Source organism: Pteropus alecto, unplaced genomic scaffold (assembly GCF_000325575.1).
Source record: "Pteropus alecto unplaced genomic scaffold, ASM32557v1 scaffold39, whole genome shotgun sequence".
Classification (NCBI taxonomy): Eukaryota; Metazoa; Chordata; class Mammalia; order Chiroptera; family Pteropodidae; genus Pteropus; species Pteropus alecto.
In genome coordinates, this window is record NW_006443568.1 from 6,133,088 (window position 1) to 6,150,107 (window position 17,020).

The following is a 17,020-nucleotide window of genomic DNA, read 5'->3' on the forward strand; positions in this document are numbered from 1 at the left end:
ATTGGGTTATTCATTTCTATTATATATTTTTCAGTACAGAATTTCCACTTGTTTGCTTTTATACTTTCTACTTTTCTGCCCAAATTATCAATTTCTATTTATCTTCTTGAACATAATGAAGGATTTGATGACTACCATATCTGGGGTTCTTTTGGGTCCTTTTCAGTTATCTTTTGTTGCTGCTGGTTTTGTTTATGTTATCTTGCCTTCTAGTATGTGCGATTATTTTTGTTGTTGTTGACTGAATATTGTATTTGCATAATTGTTCATAGAAATAATTCAAGGCCTAGGATGATAATGATATTTTTAACCAGAGAGGATTCACTTTGTTTTCTGCCAGATGTCTGGAGGCAGCAGTGCTCTGGGGTCACTTCAATACAATTTTAGGTTTTGAGATGGTTTGAAGCTGCGTTTTGGTCTCTGTAAGTACAGCTTGTCTACTCTATTCGCCTTTGCTTTTAGGATGCAGTCATTTGGGATCCCAATCCAAAGAGAGAATTGTTTACTAGGTGCTCTCCTTCTTGGCAGGTTCTGGACTCTAGTCGCCGTTTCCCTAACTCTCCAAGGGTGTTAAAAAAAGCACCACTTGATCTCTTAACTATCTCTCAGGAAATGCTTCACCTAGAAAAGTAGTCTTAAATATGGGGCTTCAATTTCTCAAATTCTCTCCTTTTCCAGATCCTGGTTCAGTAATTCTTCACTAATTTGTTAACTTTCCAATGATTTCATGAAGAGTTTTAGATTTTCTCAGTTTTACTAGTTTTCTCTAGTGGAGAGTTGGTCAGAATTACCTAGTTACCAATACTGGAAACCCAAACCCTGCCTTACTCCTAACTTACTATGGATAAAACACTCTAATAACCAAGATTTGCTAAGAGACAAAATGACAATGGAAATGCTAACAGTGTAACCATTACCCAGGCACCAAAACAATGAACGGAAGTGCCACTCAAGGGAGATTCCACAGATATACAAAAACACAAGTGTTGCACAGTTGAAAGTGACTCAAACAAACACTGATAACAAAATATCTTTCCAGGTAATTGGGAGTATCTCAACTTTATTTGTGAATGTTTTATATTCAGTTTATGATCACAGCATTATAGTAGCTTTTACTAGCCAACAGTGGTTGACTGTAAGAATGAAAGTCTGTGGACCTGAACAGCATTTGTCCATTCTGGGATTTGTTCTCAGCTGTCAACATGGTGAGGTTGGCTGACTCACTAGTGAGCCTCAGACCATACTTTGAGAACCACAAGTGGTAACATTTAAAATTCTTGAACCAAGGCTTTCGTGAATGGCCTTCACTAAATGTTTCTGTCCTGAGATCTCAGTCTCTCTCTGATTAGGTTACAAGATGGATTGTGTTTCTACTGATTAGATTTAAAACACCCTTCTCCAATCCACCCTAATCCTCACCGCAGCCTGATAAAATTTTTTGTTTTCAAAACCCTGAAGGCTGATTCTGCTATCTATTATGTATGGGTTTAACCAGATGAATTGTGAAGATTCCCAAGTTTTAGGGATGATTTCAACATTCTCCAGACCAGACAACTCTCAGCAAACAGCCTTAGATAACACGTTTGGATAAATACTAATCCCATTCCTTAACCTCCCCAAGCCTCAGTTTTTCTATTTTTAAATGGAAATAATAATGTTGTCCATGTGATAGGTATTTGGGGAGTTTTAAATGAGATAATGAATGTAAAAGTACTAGCACAGAGCATGGCACACTGGTAAGCATTCTATAGATAACAGGATGTCTTATGAATTTGTTAGAGGTGATGCTCTGCTCTGATAGGGTTACTTTGGAGCTGGGCAGAGGCCTCGGGTCCTTTAGACTTAGAGCAATTCCTTAAGGGAGAACAGGGATAAGTGATTAGTATTCTGTTGGGATTGCAGCATTTGATGGGGTAAGGCCCTGAATGGGCAGAGGTATCACATGGCTGTGACTAAAAACTGATATTAGAATCTCTATGTTTGAGAAGTGAAAGTTAAAACTTAAGACCAAAGAGTTAGTTATGGATCTCCAAATTAAATCGTGGGACACAGAGCTTGGTAAGACTCTGGAAAATTTTTAATTTTCTCGTATCTGCTATGTTTCCTTCTCTTACGTGTTTTCCTATTATAGCTACTGGGCACTTTCCAGTCCTTGCTCCATGAGGCTAAATGCTTTATCTGCTTTATTTCATTTAAGTGTTGTTATATTAACCTCATGTTCCATGAGAAAAAAAAAAATGGAAGTTTAGAGAGGTTAAATAATTTCTGTTCAGGTTTAAGAGGTGGATCTCTGAATACAACATATTACTTTTAGGGTTGTAGAGTTTGAGAGTTGACACTCTAAATGTCTGTTGAATTCATTCATCTAACAAACATTTAATGAGCGTTGACCACATACCCTGGTCTCTGGAGATTCAGAAATGAGTAATAAAACAGCTACATGCATTGAGGGCTAATTCCGTGTTAGGCACTTTATTTCTGTTAGTTCATTTAAGGATTGTAACCACCCTGTGAGAAGAGTATTGGTATCCTTCTTAAGCAGATAAGGGGGCTGAGACTTGCCCAAGGTCATACAGACAGGAAGTAGCAGAGCTCAGGATTTTTAACCTCCAAGTTTTGCCTTTTTGACATATTAATTTCACTCTTATTTTTTAAATAAAAATAACATTATTTTAAAAATAAAAGTAATATATACTCAAACCATTTAAACAATATGAGTGCTAATTTTCTCACAAAACTTGCCAAAACAGGGTGTTAATAATCATTAAAATTTTTACCAATGTACTTAATGATGAAAATATTATATCACAAAGTTACATTTCTTTTTTCTCATTTTACAGCTTTATGAGGTATATATTTAACATATCATAAACTTCACTCATTTAAAGTGCACAGTTCAGTGGTTATTAGCATATTCTCAGAGTTGTGCAACCATCATTACAATCTAATTTTAAGACTTTTTCAACACTCCCCAAAGAAACCCGTACTCATTAGCAGTCCCTCCACGTTTCTCACTCATCCACTCCTCAACCCCAGGTTAGTTATTTTTTATGTGTTTAACGGCCATTAGTGATTTTAGGTCTGTTTCATTTAGACTGATCTTTTATAACTGATCAGAGAAGTTCTGTAATTATCATGAAGATTAACCATTTGTCTACCATGAATATTGCGATGTTTTAAAACTATTTTCTCATTTGTTCTTTGTTGCTGGAATCTCTTACTGCACAGGTTAAATTTCTTCCAATTTTGAAAATGATTTATTGGTTTTGATTCATCATATACATTTCCCTCCTCGAATTATAAAACTTTCCCCGTGTATCTTCTGGTCTCTTATAGTATCGTGGTTTGCCTAAGCTTTCAATGCATCTTGGCTTTAGTTTGAGATAGAAAACCTATATCTTATCGATTACTACTGATTTGAAAAATTACTTTAATCAAATGGCCAAATTTCTGTTCATTTTCGAAACTGAACAGAATGACAACAGCTAACACTGAGTCCTTACAAAAAGGGTCAGCCGTATGTTCTTGGTTTAATGTTTTGCTATCGCCATCTTGAAATTCTTAATTTTGGATAAATGGCCCTGCATTCATTTTGCCCTATATCACGCAAATTTTGTACAGGTCCTGCTTACAAGTCCAGGTACTGTACTAAGCTCTTCATATATATTACTCTACTCGATCCTCACGGAATTTTGTTAAATAGCCGTTTTCATTTTCTTCTTCATTTTACAAATAGGGCAATGGGGTCAAAAGAGATTAAAAAAGGCCACAGAGCCAAAAAGCTGCAGCAAAGGAGTTTGATCCCAGCACCTGTCACGTCAGAGCCTTGTGAGGAAGCGTCCATTAATGCTACAGCCTGTTACAATCTGGGGATGAAAGTGGGAGGGTGCGGGGGCAGGAGGTCTCGTGTATAAACTCGCTAGTCCACTCTGTGGAGCGGCACTGCCCTGACCCCGCGTGCCCGGCTCCGTGTTGCGCGCTCCTGTGCAGACCCGCGGACCCCGCCTTCTACCCGCGGCGGCGCGTGCTCGCTTAGCGGGCGGGCACTCCCGCGCGCAGCGGTTGTGTTGCCTGCGAGTTTCCCAAGTTCACACAGGCCCCGGGTTGGCATGGCAACCAGGCAACCTGTTCCAGAGCCGCCTGCCTTCTCCGCACATGCTGCCGCCACCGCCGGAGCCTGGGGCCAGAGCCTATCCCATGATGCACCGCGCCAGCTCAGTCCCCAGTGGGCCGCCATGTTGTTGGAGTGAAAGGTAAGGGGGAGCGAGAGCGCTGGAGAGAGAAGATCGGGGGGCTGAAATCCATCTTCATCCTACCGCTCCGCCCGTGAGTATCCGCACCCCGCCGGCCCCAAACGCTGCTCCAGACCCCCAGCTAGCAGATTGTTCCTTTGTATTGGTGTTTGATTACGGTTGCGGGGGCGAGAAGGGCTTTGGAAAAGCCGCCGGGGCCCTGGCTTAGGCTTCTCACTCGCTGTTCCTCGTACATGTTTTGGAGTCAGCAGCAAGGCCCCTATTGTTATCAAAGGAGGGAGGGGGTGGGGACGGGGTCGAAGCGAGGAAAATGCCGGGGGTTTAGGCCCGGGCCCAGGGCATAGACATGCCTCTACATTTCTGCTCGACCCCATTCGAACACGAAGATTGATGTTGCCATTCGGGTTGCTTTTTTGATGGGTTTGCGAAGCCTTGAGTCTTCTGTGTGGCCATGAAGTGTAATTCTGTGCCACTCTGGATTTCTTTGACTTCTTGAGATTCCGTGGCAGCGCCGAAGCAAGAGGAACAATAAATCGCTTCAGAAGCCGCCATGGCCCTTTTCTGCAGGCGAGACCCGCCATGGGGGAACTTTGCGAGCCTTAAACGTGGAGAAGTGGCGATCAGGAAGTTTCAGATCGCTTTTTAGGCTCCTGGATGCTTGTGGCCTTTTGTTTCCGTGAGAGCTTGTGTTTTTGGTGGGTTCTTCCTCTTTGAGCCTCCCTGTGTTGATGCGTGTCTGTCTTAACTCAAAGAAGGGTTCACCCCTCGATAGTAGGAAAACATACACAATACTAGATAGTTTTAGTCCTTACAAATGTTCTTGGTAAACATAGATCATTTGTTATACTTGTCAGTACCACTCCCACGTCGCGAGGAATCTGCTCTGTAACTTTTTTCCCCCCACTTTAGGTCCCCCCCAAAAAACACAAACACCGCACACACACACATACACTCGCGCACACACACAACCATTATCAGGAAAGGTTTTCTCACCGTAACTTGGAGGATTGTTACTTTTCATTGTTCAATTAAGAAGATACTTTTTAATTGTCGATATTAGTTCGTTCACTTCCTACTCGTCCTGGGGTTAAGAATGTGAGTTTAAGAGGCTTTTGGGGGGTTCTGTTTTAAAGTTAGTTACTTCTGAAGCAATAGGCTTGTACCTTTAGCTTTTTGTTTGTTTTATGAAAACAAAAACTCACCAAGACAAACCTCCAAGATATGTGACTCCTTATGTAGTTTTAGTAAGCAAAATACTAAAACATTTGACCCATTGCTAATTTTAACTTTATAAAGCACTCTTGGGGGCTGTTGATTGTTTATCTGGCTTTTTGGGAAATAGTCACTGGATTCTGAACTTTGAGTTAGTATTTTGCCGTAGCCACAAGTGAATTCATTTTCAAGGCCACAGCTTTTTGAAGTTGGATTTGAAGTTTAGTTTGGTTTGAGATGAACTGGTTTAAAATAAATTTGTGACTATAGAAATTTATTTTCAGCATGGTAAAAATAAACTTTAAAAACACTATTTTATTAAAAAAAATGAGCTGTGTAGTTAGGTTAAACCGTGTTTTTTTGATAAATAAAATTTATTAGTGATATAAAAAAATGCTTTGATGTAAACAGTTTGAAAACTGGAAGAGTAACTAAAATCAGCATTTATTTCTAGTTGTTTAAGATACTGATTGAAAAAAATACTGATTTTTATAATGTGCCATTTGTAAAAGTCATATTTCAAGTGCTACTACACACATTTTAATGGGCTGAGAGTTCTTTAAAAGGCATCAGCAATATGGTTGTTTTCTAATATTTAAGTGACTGATTTTAAAATTTTTGTACTGTAGTTGCCAACATATTACAAAACCACCCAAGACACATGTTAACTGCTTAGGTATTTGCTCACTTTTAAACTGTCCCTTCTGCCAGGTTTTCTCTTGTTTGAGAAACTGCCTTGCCTCATTAGGTAAAGCAGGAAGTCTCAGGGCATACAGATAGCTTTACAAAAACCAATTGTTTTGTTTGAACATTTTTATAGGAATTTCCCCCCCTCCCACCCCGCAATCCCTTGTTAGAATGAAGTTGTGTTCCCGGTGTTTCAGTGGCAAACACATTTTAAATGTGGAAATTCTTTGCTAGATAAGTATTATGGCAAATCTTTTATTTCAGAAAGATTGCATTTGCTGTTTTAGGAATCCTCAGAGACTGGAGTACCTACCATTGCCTTAACTGGTGGTAACTGAATTCTGGGGCTTCTCAGCATGGTGACTTTAAATTTACCAAAAACTCGTATATCTATGATTTTATTTTGATTAAAATACGAACTTGTGAGTCATAGAGGGAAGGATTTTTTTCCATATTCTAGATGAGGAAACAGGCTTAAAGACGTTGCTAGTTTATTGGTAGAACTTGGGTTTTGGGACTTTTGGCTTGTTCTAGAACGAAGACTGTTAAATTGATACTCCCTTGTAGAAAATGGAACTGGCTACTGTTGGTAATAAAGGCAGTGAGTTCTTTTGAAAATCAAACCGGAAGACATTAGGTTGGTTAGCACTTTGCAAAGACCTGTGGTGAACACAGCTATGACTTTCTGATTTTGGCACTTAAGCATAAACACAATTCAATTCATGAAAGCAGAAACAGGTCTAGAGAGCTAAACTAACCCAGTACCATAGTAAGGTTCTGATGGATTGGAATTGTTAACTGAGACAGACATTTCCAAATTAGGCTTTGAACAAATTACAAATTCCTTTGTGTCGTCTTCTGGCTTCAAAACATGAATTAGTTGTGAGAAACAAATGCTTTCTCAGGAGGTTTAATTCTATAAAAAAATAATAGATTTCTCATAAATCCTGTGTCTGTTTTTGAAATGTCACAGTTGGGCTGGGGAGAGATAAGGTATTTGTAGCAGTGGACTGACTGTTAGGTTGATAGCCTGAAATTAGACTCTGCTGGCTATGGACAAATGTGTTCTAATTGGTCACTGATCGATTACTTTGTAGCAATTTTTTAAAGCACCTACAGGGTGACAAGTGTTCTCTTATGTACAAACATAGTTTTTGATTTTAAGAAACTTTGTTTCATAGTAACATTTTGGAGATTCTCTTCTAGAGAAGAAAGAGTAGCAGATGCAAGTGAGAGAAATAGTACTTGTGTTGATTTACTGAGGCATAGCAAGAGGTTGGAGTTCATAGAAAGAACTAGCCTTGAGTATAAAACATTTAGATTTGAATTCCTTCTGTACAACTCATTATGTGAATGGCCTTGAGTACATCACGTAACTTTTTTTTTTTTTAGCATTTTCATCTATAAAATAGGGACGGTTAGATAATGTTTGCAATATATTTCCCACATAGTTATTATTGTGTTGAGGCTTTTTTTTTTTTCTTTTTTTACAGTGAGATTTTCTACACTAGTAAAGTGTTTGGTCTCATCTTGTTTATAGGAGTCAAAGAACTAATGGAATAATAATGTGATTACAATTATAATTGTAAATTATCGATAAACACTTTGAATTTTTCCCCCCATCATTGGCAGCTGAGGAAAAGTTTCAGGCTAGGAACACTTGCTGTTCCTGGTCAGGGGGTCTTATTGTTTCTTCGGAGAGCATCCTATGAATATGTTGGACATTTTTAAGAGTCTTTTGAAGTTTTAGACAATCTGAGTCATTGCTAATTATATGTGGGGTTTGGATTTTTGTTTGGCTTGTTGCCATATATCTGCTTTAGTTGTAAAGTGATATTTTATAAAGCTCTTGTTTAAAAAGTATCTGCCACAGTTGTCTTAAGGTGTAAATAATTTGGATAGAGGACTGATTGAAGTCTAATTCTATAGTTAACTTTGATAACAACAAGTTTCTCTGAAGTTGCTGAATTGAGTCTTGATTTTAATACTTTAAGTACCTCCCACTAACTACATTTGTTTCCATACACAGACACACACTCAGCAACTTAAAAATGGAGTTTTTGGTTTAGAAAATTATGTATTATAAAACATTTAGATGCTTGGTATATACTAGTTGTAGACGATGTATTTTAAAAGATGTGGCACTCATTTTTATCTTAGTGTATATCAGGTTTTTCAAAATGCAAATTTTAACCGTATGTAACCTGTTTGTCCTTAGGTGTTGGTGGAATGAGCGTTGCATGTGTCTTGAAGAGAAAAGCAGTGCTTTGGCAGGACTCTTTCAGCCCCCACCTGAAACATCACCCTCAAGAACCAGCTAATCCCAACATGCCTGTTGTTTTAACATCTGGAACAGGGTCGCAAGCGCAGCCACAACCAGCTGCAAATCAGGCTCTTGCAGCTGGGACACACTCCAGCCCTGTCCCAGGATCCATAGGAGTTGCAGGCCGTTCCCAGGACGACGCTATGGTGGACTACTTCTTTCAGAGGCAGCATGGTGAGCAGCTTGGGGGAGGAGGAAGTGGTGGAGGCGGCTATAATAATAGCAAACATCGATGGCCTACTGGTGATAACATTCATGCAGAACATCAGGTAAAAAAAGTTCACTATTTTATAATTGCTGTCCACTAGGGATATATGCTTTCAGTGAATGTCTTTAAAAGTCTAAATTGCTAATTGCATTTGGTCTAAACTGAATAGTCACTTGTTTTAAAGTATGATTGTTTTAACATTGTCACTGGATCATTTATTCTGGTGCTAAATAGTAAACGATCAATTCATTTTTAAAAGACTTAAGGTTGTTTTAATGTGCACATTGCATTTTTGGGTATACTTTTTCTTTTTCTTTTTTTTTTTTTAGCAAAGAATACTTTTCCCCCTTGACATATATTCTTTCAAGAACTCTTTGGGTTGTTTATAGGCCAGATACATATTTTAGAGCCTTTCCTGTGGGTGTGGCTGACTTGTTTTTAAGATGTTATAGTTGAAAATAGTAGGAGGTTGATAACAGATCAGCTGTTCAAGTGAAATTTATTTGAAATGGGACTGATATGTCTGTTTTGTGTCAGAGAGGAGTGGTTGTGGCTTTTAGGTTTTAACCAACTTCGTCCTCTTGTTCCAAGCACTTGTTTCATTCAGTTAATTTTAACATACTTATTTTTACTAATCCAAAACCATAGCTGGAACCACAGCATATTTTACTGAGAAGAGTTTAGCCTGGTCTTTGTTCCCTAACTTCCTGATAGTGATGAAATGATTAGAATGTTTGAATCAGGCTATTCTTTGAAATTAGGCATAGGTTGAATTTGCAAAAGTTCATTTTGTATTGCTGCTATTTGAGTACTGACTAGCAAAAAGAACTGACATCTTTCATTGGGCCTCTTCTGCTTCTGTTCTGCTTCAGAAATAAACCAAGCACAAGCACACCTGCAAATCTGAATTCTTGTGCTTCCCCTGACCCTTTATAAAGGTAGCTCATGTAACATAGCTCTTTACCATGGTAGAAATGAAAAGGTAGAATTTATCTTCTTATTTAACAGAAATTTATTGAGCACATTGATCATAGGTCTTTAGTTTACTGGAACAATCATCAATATTAATGCTTCATGAACACCCACTATGTGTAGGTGAAGGATACTAAGAAGTATTAGGTACTAGGGAGCTTTTTGTGCACTTAGGGCACTTTTAATTTTTATTAGGTACCAATTAAGGCACTGTATTTGTTTCCTATTTGCTTGGAGTTTTGGAGGTGGGATCAAATTTTATTCATCTCATTATCTTAGTTCCTGTAATTTGTCATAGAGACGCAGAAGAAATTTATTGAATGCATGAGTCCCTTATACTTTGGTCTTGTATTGGGAGAAAAGGTCATTGTCACAAAGATATGGACCTTGAATACCAGGCTAAGATTTAATTCAGTAGGCGGCAGGGTTTTTGAGTGTGTCTGTATGGAATTGTTTTTATCCAGTGGTGTTTTGGGAAAATTGATTTGGCAATAAGAGATTGGAGTGGGTAAGGGCTGAAACTAACTAGATTACTAACAGCCTTGGTGTGAGCAATAGAAAAGAAAGTATGGCACAGAGAAATGCACAGATTGAATGGTGATTGAATTAGAAATCTTAGGTCCCTGGGAAAATGAATAGAGGGAAAGGAATATAGAGTGGAGTATGGTTTGGGGACAAGGTAGTTAAATTTGGTAGTATATATGTTGAGTTTGAGAGTTTGAGATTTAGGCAGGTGTACATGTAGAGAGGGAGAGACCAAGGTAGGAGGTGTTTGGTTTGGTCTGTGTGGTGGGTAAAAGTAGAAAGCCTGTAATCTTTGCCTTATTTGGCAAACCATTGTTTAAAATTTGTATATCTACAATGTCTTGTGTTGGCTTTCCTAATGATAGGCTGAATCAAGTTGCTTGCCTGTCTTTGGAAGGCGGGCAACTCAAACTCTGGATTATTCTCGGCAGAACTCTTAAGATCTACAATCTGGTTGTGTGTTTGTCAATAAATGTTTATTGAAGGCTTATTTGGAGCTCTGTCTGTTATGATCTCTATCATAGAGAATCACATCTGACTTATTGAGCATATTTATCCGGGTCAGTTAGCAAACCAGAGTCAATGTTAAATGGCAAAACCTGTTCCATACCCAGGAGGCCTAAACCAGTGACCCAGCTTGGAATTAGACTCATCACAACACAATTCATTTGGGCTGGGCACATGATATAATGAACAGCTTTAGGGAATTGAAGGTAGTTGCTGTGTTGCAGATGTTGGCCACCCACAAATTACCTCTCACAGTCATTATAGTGTATTATAATTTATCGATTTTGGTGTTGAGCTCATCTCCTGGACTAAACTATTCTAGGGCAGAGGCTGCTTTGTTTTTCATGCCCCTTTCCCAAGAGTTGTCTGAAATTTTTGTGTTGCTTGAGGGAAAGCCACACCAAGATCTTCAGATTTGCACCAGGCAGGTAAAGTGGATCCGAGAGCTCAGCTATCCCTCTGGGAAACACATGGCAACAGCGGGTGGATGGTGAGTGTAGTGTAGCTGAGGAGCAGAGAGTTATATCTCTAAGGTGGAGAATCACTGCCCTCATCAGCTACTGTTAATGATTTGAGTAGGAGGGTGTCTGATCTCTTAGGTGGGAGTGCAAACGAGGTTGAGGGTCACTGGTGCTGATAGATACATTTACTGAGCGTTTATGTTCTAGGCACTGGTCTATATAATTCCTGTGTTTAATCCTGGGAACAGTCCCATGTGGGAAATAATATTCTTTTTTGAGAGATGAGAAATGAAGCTTAGTTACCAGGTAGAACCTAGTTTTGAAATCAGGTCTTTGTGATTCCATTACCTATGCACTTTATGTATTTCTGCCTTCCTAAGAGTAGTTCTAGCCTTAAAAACTAAACCAAACCAAATAATTGCAACAAAGTAGCACATTCTAAGGTAAAATAATTATTTCTCTTGAATTTTAGAGATGATAAACTTGATAATAAGGAGGCGAATATAAATAATGTTGACTTTTCTCCTATAAATGCCCCTCCCCCAAGGGCAACATTAAAGTTCTTTCTTTTTTTCAGTTTTATTTTTATTACATGTGTATTCTAAGTAGTAATTATTGAAAACATATCGCTATTGGGACAGAATGACTATAAAGTGATCCTTTAGCCAGCACATTCTGCCATACCACTGGGCTGTTATTCCTTTTTGGTGGGCCTATTTCCTTAGCCTTTTTTTTTAAAGGCCTTTTGGTATACTGGAACAGAATTTAAGATCAGATCATTGGAATGCTTTTACCAGTGAGCTGGTGAAGTAAGGAATATCAGGTTGTGATGCCAGCCAGCAGTGTTGTAGGGAAGGGAACTATTGTGCCAGGTACTCTATATTCATTTCTCTCATTATTCTCATTTATGAGCAATCACTTTTTTATACTACATTTGTTTTTAAACCTTTTTTGAAGTTAGGATTTTTCTGCCAGATGTAGAAATTCTCTTGGCGTCTGAGTTTCCCTGTATTAATAGTGAATTCTTCAAGCTGTGCCTAAATAAATATATGACTGATTTTTTAAATAGTTGAGCTTTGTTTTCTAAGTATGAAATTTGACAGATAATTAGATCGAGGACCTTTAAATAAAAGTTTAAAACATTAACAGCTTGAACATGTGTTACGGTAATATGCTGTACTTTAAGAATCTTGCAAACAGATTTAAACTTAGGTGAAATTTAGAAACTAAAATAATATTTTGAGGTGAGGAAGGGTGTTCAGATTTGTTTGTATATTTGTTTTAAACTGTAACATTTACAAACTATGGCCTGTATTTATTTTTTTCTACATTAAGAATATAAATATATTATCACTTGTTTTAATACATAAAATTATTGTACTTGGTATAGTCAGAAATTTCAGAGGCCTCCCTGCCCCCATTTTTGGGCCAAATTGAGGTCTTTGGATGGGAGTGAGGAAAAGGAGTCCCATGGAAAATTTCTTTTGCCCGTTAAATTTACCTGTAGTAAATAAGACAGTGGATATAGATCAAGATATTACAGAACACTAGAAAACACATCTTCCTAAGTGAATAATATTATTTAAAATGTTACCTACAAAAAATTTACATATTTTTTAACAGTAATTTATATAACTTTTTTTTCCAGAATAGTTTTAAAGGTTTTATCATGCAAAACCCAAGGTCACATCTTTGATTTGTTGTGATAGTTTTATTCTCTTATTGTGAAATCTGTTTTCTCTGTAAACTTCTGTGAGATAAAGTGGGTGATGAAATAGGGTGAACATTTTAAGGTCAGTCAGATCAGTTGAACTATGGCCTCTCTACCGGATTTTAAGGGGCAGAGATAGGTAGAAGCTTAGCTTTGGAAGAAAGGAAATTTAGAGGACAACTCCACAGAGGTTTCTTACTTTTGTTTGTTGTCTTTTGGTGTTAGAGTGTATCAGTATTCACCATAGATTGACAGCTGGTGGGAGATAATTCTCGATAGCCAGGCAGAATTCTGTGGATCAATCTTCTCTTTGGCTCTATTTGTACCCCCTTTTTCTTTCACTTAGTATTGCCATCTTCTAGTGATATCCTGACATCCACTTGACATGTCTATCCTTCTTGCTCCAATAGCTGTGAGATAATCCTTACACTTTGCAATTAACAAATACTGTGTTAAACTGGGAGGGAGCCCAAGTATTCCCACACTGGAAGTTTTGTCATTCTCTAAACATCCTTTTCTGTTTCCCCTTCGGAATGACTGTTAGACCATGTGTCTTGAGTCTTTTTCTGGGTAGATTGCTTAGATGCCTCAGCATTTGGGCCAGTGGCATTTAGTTAACATCATACAATAAAGCCGAGTAATCCATACTTTTATATTTTGTTTTCTCCTACACCTATATTTTTTAGAACCTTTAAAAAATTATATTTGGCGTTCACAAAGACTTCACTTCATGCACATCAGTAGATCTTCTTTGATTAACTTAAATAATTATTTTCCAATTTTAAGAATTAGGTTCCGGTGTTAAAAAAAAGTATTCATTAAGATGCTGTGTGTCATTTGATTGTATGTGCCTTATAGATGGCAACTTGCAGAGGTTTATGATATATCTTTGTTTTGTTTCAAAAGAGTTTTGGCGTGGAATTAGGAAAAAAAATTATAGGATAGGTGGTAATGCGATGTAACAGTGGGAAAATAAGGGTATATCGGGAAAATGAAGGGGGGAGATTTAAAATTTAGAAATATGTACCAGAAGTGGTGGGTTATAGAATTTGCTCTGGCTGTCCCTGTGGCCAAAGAACAGAGGGAAATGAGATGAATCATGAGATTTTTTTAATAAGAGAAAAACACAGTAGTTACCGAGAGCTGTGTTTCAGTTTTCAGTTATGGATGTGGTTGAAGTGCTTTGTAAACTGTAAAGTAACATTGTTTTTCATCACACCTCTCTGTACTTGCAGAAGAGACACACATCTTTTGTGCACGTGTCCATTTTCTCTCAGGCAACAGCATTTGCTGAGTACTTTCTGCAGGCTGAGCCTGAGTACAGAATTATGCTTCTGGGTATTGTAGAAAGAATACTTTAAAAAAAAGTTCTAGCCTTTGCTGGGAACCTGTCTATTCACTCTGGGGAAATGGCTTAAGAGGAACTTAGGACTGACAACACAATGCCAAGACAGCAGTAAGTGTTGGGGATAGGGTAAGTAATAGCTTTTTTGTTGTTGAGGGATTTCTCACCCCCTCTTCCCTATTTTTTACATTCAATTTCTTTCTCTTTTGGGTATAGTAAGGGGCCGAAATGGGAGCCTGGCTTCAGCTTAGTGGACTGCTCTGGCATTTTGCTCCCTGCTGTGAATATTGTGAGAAGTGGTGGTCAGTGATTGGCAATAGGTTCGGTGAGTTTAATATTTGAGTGTTTGATTGAAAAACTCTGGCCTGAAGGGTGTGTATGGCATTGGTGATAAAACCTGCAGTTGAGTTATTGGACCTTCTCCAAAGGAATGTTCATGTTTTTTTTTTTTTTTTCCCATGTAATTTTTTGAAAACTGTTGATTTTAAAGTGCCTCATTAATGGTTCCAGAAGATTTAGCAGATATGGATTTGTCTGTTTATTGCCTTTATAAGTGCTCTTTTATGGTTAAAGTACCTTTCTTAATGTTTTTATGAATCTCATCAGGAAAACTTTTAGTTTATAGAAATTGGAGGCCCTAAAGATTTTTTAAATAACTGCTTTATTGATATATAATTTATCCATTTAATTATATAATTCAGTGGTTTTTAGTATATTCATAGAGTTGTGCAGCCATCATCAGTCAATTTTAGAACATTGTCATTATCTCAAAAAACCTGTACCCAGTAGTAGTCACCCTCCAGCCCTAGACAACCACCAGTTGACTTTCTGTGTCTATGGATTTGTTTGTTCTGGACATTTTATATAAATGGAATCAAACAGTATGTGGTCCTTTGTGACTTCCTTTTTATAGTCTGTGCAATTTCTCAACATAGTTGTACTGTTTTTATTTACCTAGTTTTTCTCTACTTGGAACCCCTTTTCCTCCTCATCCACCTAGCCACTCCCTCATCTTTTAAGCTCCAGCTAAAGTGTTTTTTTATCTTTAGTAAACCTTCCCCTTTACTCCCTCTTTTCATAAAAATTGGGTGTCCTCATTTGGTGCCACCATCATATTTAGTACACACCTTATTGAAGCATTCAGTTCTGTGTATTGGAGTTGAATATTTACTTTTTCCTTCACCATCGGGTTCTAGGAAGCTGTTTTCTGTAAACAGATTCTTGGGCTTAAGTCTAGACCTGCTGAATCAAACTCTCCAGTGATGAGATGCAGCTCATGTATTTTTTTTAAAAAAAACTCCCTCGTGATTCTCATGTACAACTTGGTTAAGAACCACTGTGATCCTCTTGAAGAATCTTTCAGCCTTGTATCTTCAGCACCTGGCAAATAGTATTTACCTTATAAATGATGAATGAATATAGTATGTCACCAGGGCATATTGAAGAGACTTATTGAGTGTAGTATTTTATTTTGAAGAGTATTAAGATGTCATTTTGAATTGATAAAAGGTATAAGGTGTAATAGAATATAAGGTCTTGAATGCTGAGAGGCTTTTGGCCCTGAAGATAAAGAAGGAGCCAGTAAGCATTTTTTTGAAGAGTTGCATTAAACTTTTAAAATAATTTCTATCAGCTCTGGTTTTATGCGTTTTTGTTTCTTTTTTGATTTAGCAGATATGGATTTGTCTGTTTATTGCCTTTATAAGTGCTCTTTTATGGTTAAAGTACCTTTCTTAATGTTTTTATGAATCTCATCAGGAAAACTTTTAGTTTATAGAAATTGGAGGCCCTAAAGATTTTTTAAATAACTGCTTTATTGATATATAATTTATCCATTTAATTATATAATTCAGTGGTTTTTAGTATATTCATAGAGTTGTGCAGCCATCATCAGTCAATTTTAGAACATTGTCATTATCTCAAAAAACCTGTACCCAGTAGTAGTCACCCTCCAGCCCTAGACAACCACCAGTTGACTTTCTGTGTCTATGGATTTGTTTGTTCTGGACATTTTATATAAATGGAATCAAACAGTATGTGGTCCTTTGTGACTTCCTTTTTATAGTCTGTGCAATTTCTCAACATAGTTGTACTGTTTTTATTTACCTAGTTTTTCTCTACTTGGAACCCCTTTTCCTCCTCATCCACCTAGCCACTCCCTCATCTTTTAAGCTCCAGCTAAAGTGTTTTTTTATCTTTAGTAAACCTTCCCCTTTACTCCCTCTTTTCATAAAAATTGGGTGTCCTCATTTGGTGCCACCATCATATTTAGTACACACCTTATTGAAGCATTCAGTTCTGTGTATTGGAGTTGAATATTTACTTTTTCCTTCACCATCGGGTTCTAGGAAGCTGTTTTCTGTAAACAGATTCTTGGGCTTAAGTCTAGACCTGCTGAATCAAACTCTCCAGTGATGAGATGCAGCTCATGTATTTTTTTTAAAAAAAACTCCCTCGTGATTCTCATGTACAACTTGGTTAAGAACCACTGTGATCCTCTTGAAGAATCTTTCAGCCTTGTATCTTCAGCACCTGGCAAATAGTATTTACCTTATAAATGATGAATGAATATAGTATGTCACCAGGGCATATTGAAGAGACTTATTGAGTGTAGTATTTTATTTTGAAGAGTATTAAGATGTCATTTTGAATTGATAAAAGGTATAAGGTGTAATAGAATATAAGGTCTTGAATGCTGAGAGGCTTTTGGCCCTGAAGATAAAGAAGGAGCCAGTAAGCATTTTTTTGAAGAGTTGCATTAAACTTTTAAAATAATTTCTATCAGCTCTGGTTTTATGCGTTTTTGTTTCTTTTTT

The 17,020-nt window shown here is 37.5% G+C and overlaps 1 protein-coding gene and 1 pseudogene across 1 annotated transcript in view; one reads left to right on the forward strand and one right to left on the reverse strand.

The window, feature by feature from the left end:
• The window catches only part of LOC102881343, a 12,731-nt pseudogene extending 7,926 nt beyond the window's left edge, over positions 1–4,805 (reverse strand).
• Positions 4,176–17,020, forward strand: part of PUM1 (pumilio RNA binding family member 1) — a 122,037-nt gene continuing 109,192 nt past the window's right edge. The window contains exons 1-2 of the mRNA XM_025041390.1: positions 4,176–4,326; positions 8,371–8,744. Coding sequence (XP_024897158.1) covers positions 8,382–8,744 — 363 coding nt within the window. The 5' untranslated portion in view covers positions 4,176–4,326; positions 8,371–8,381. The remainder of the gene's footprint in view (positions 4,327–8,370; positions 8,745–17,020) is intronic.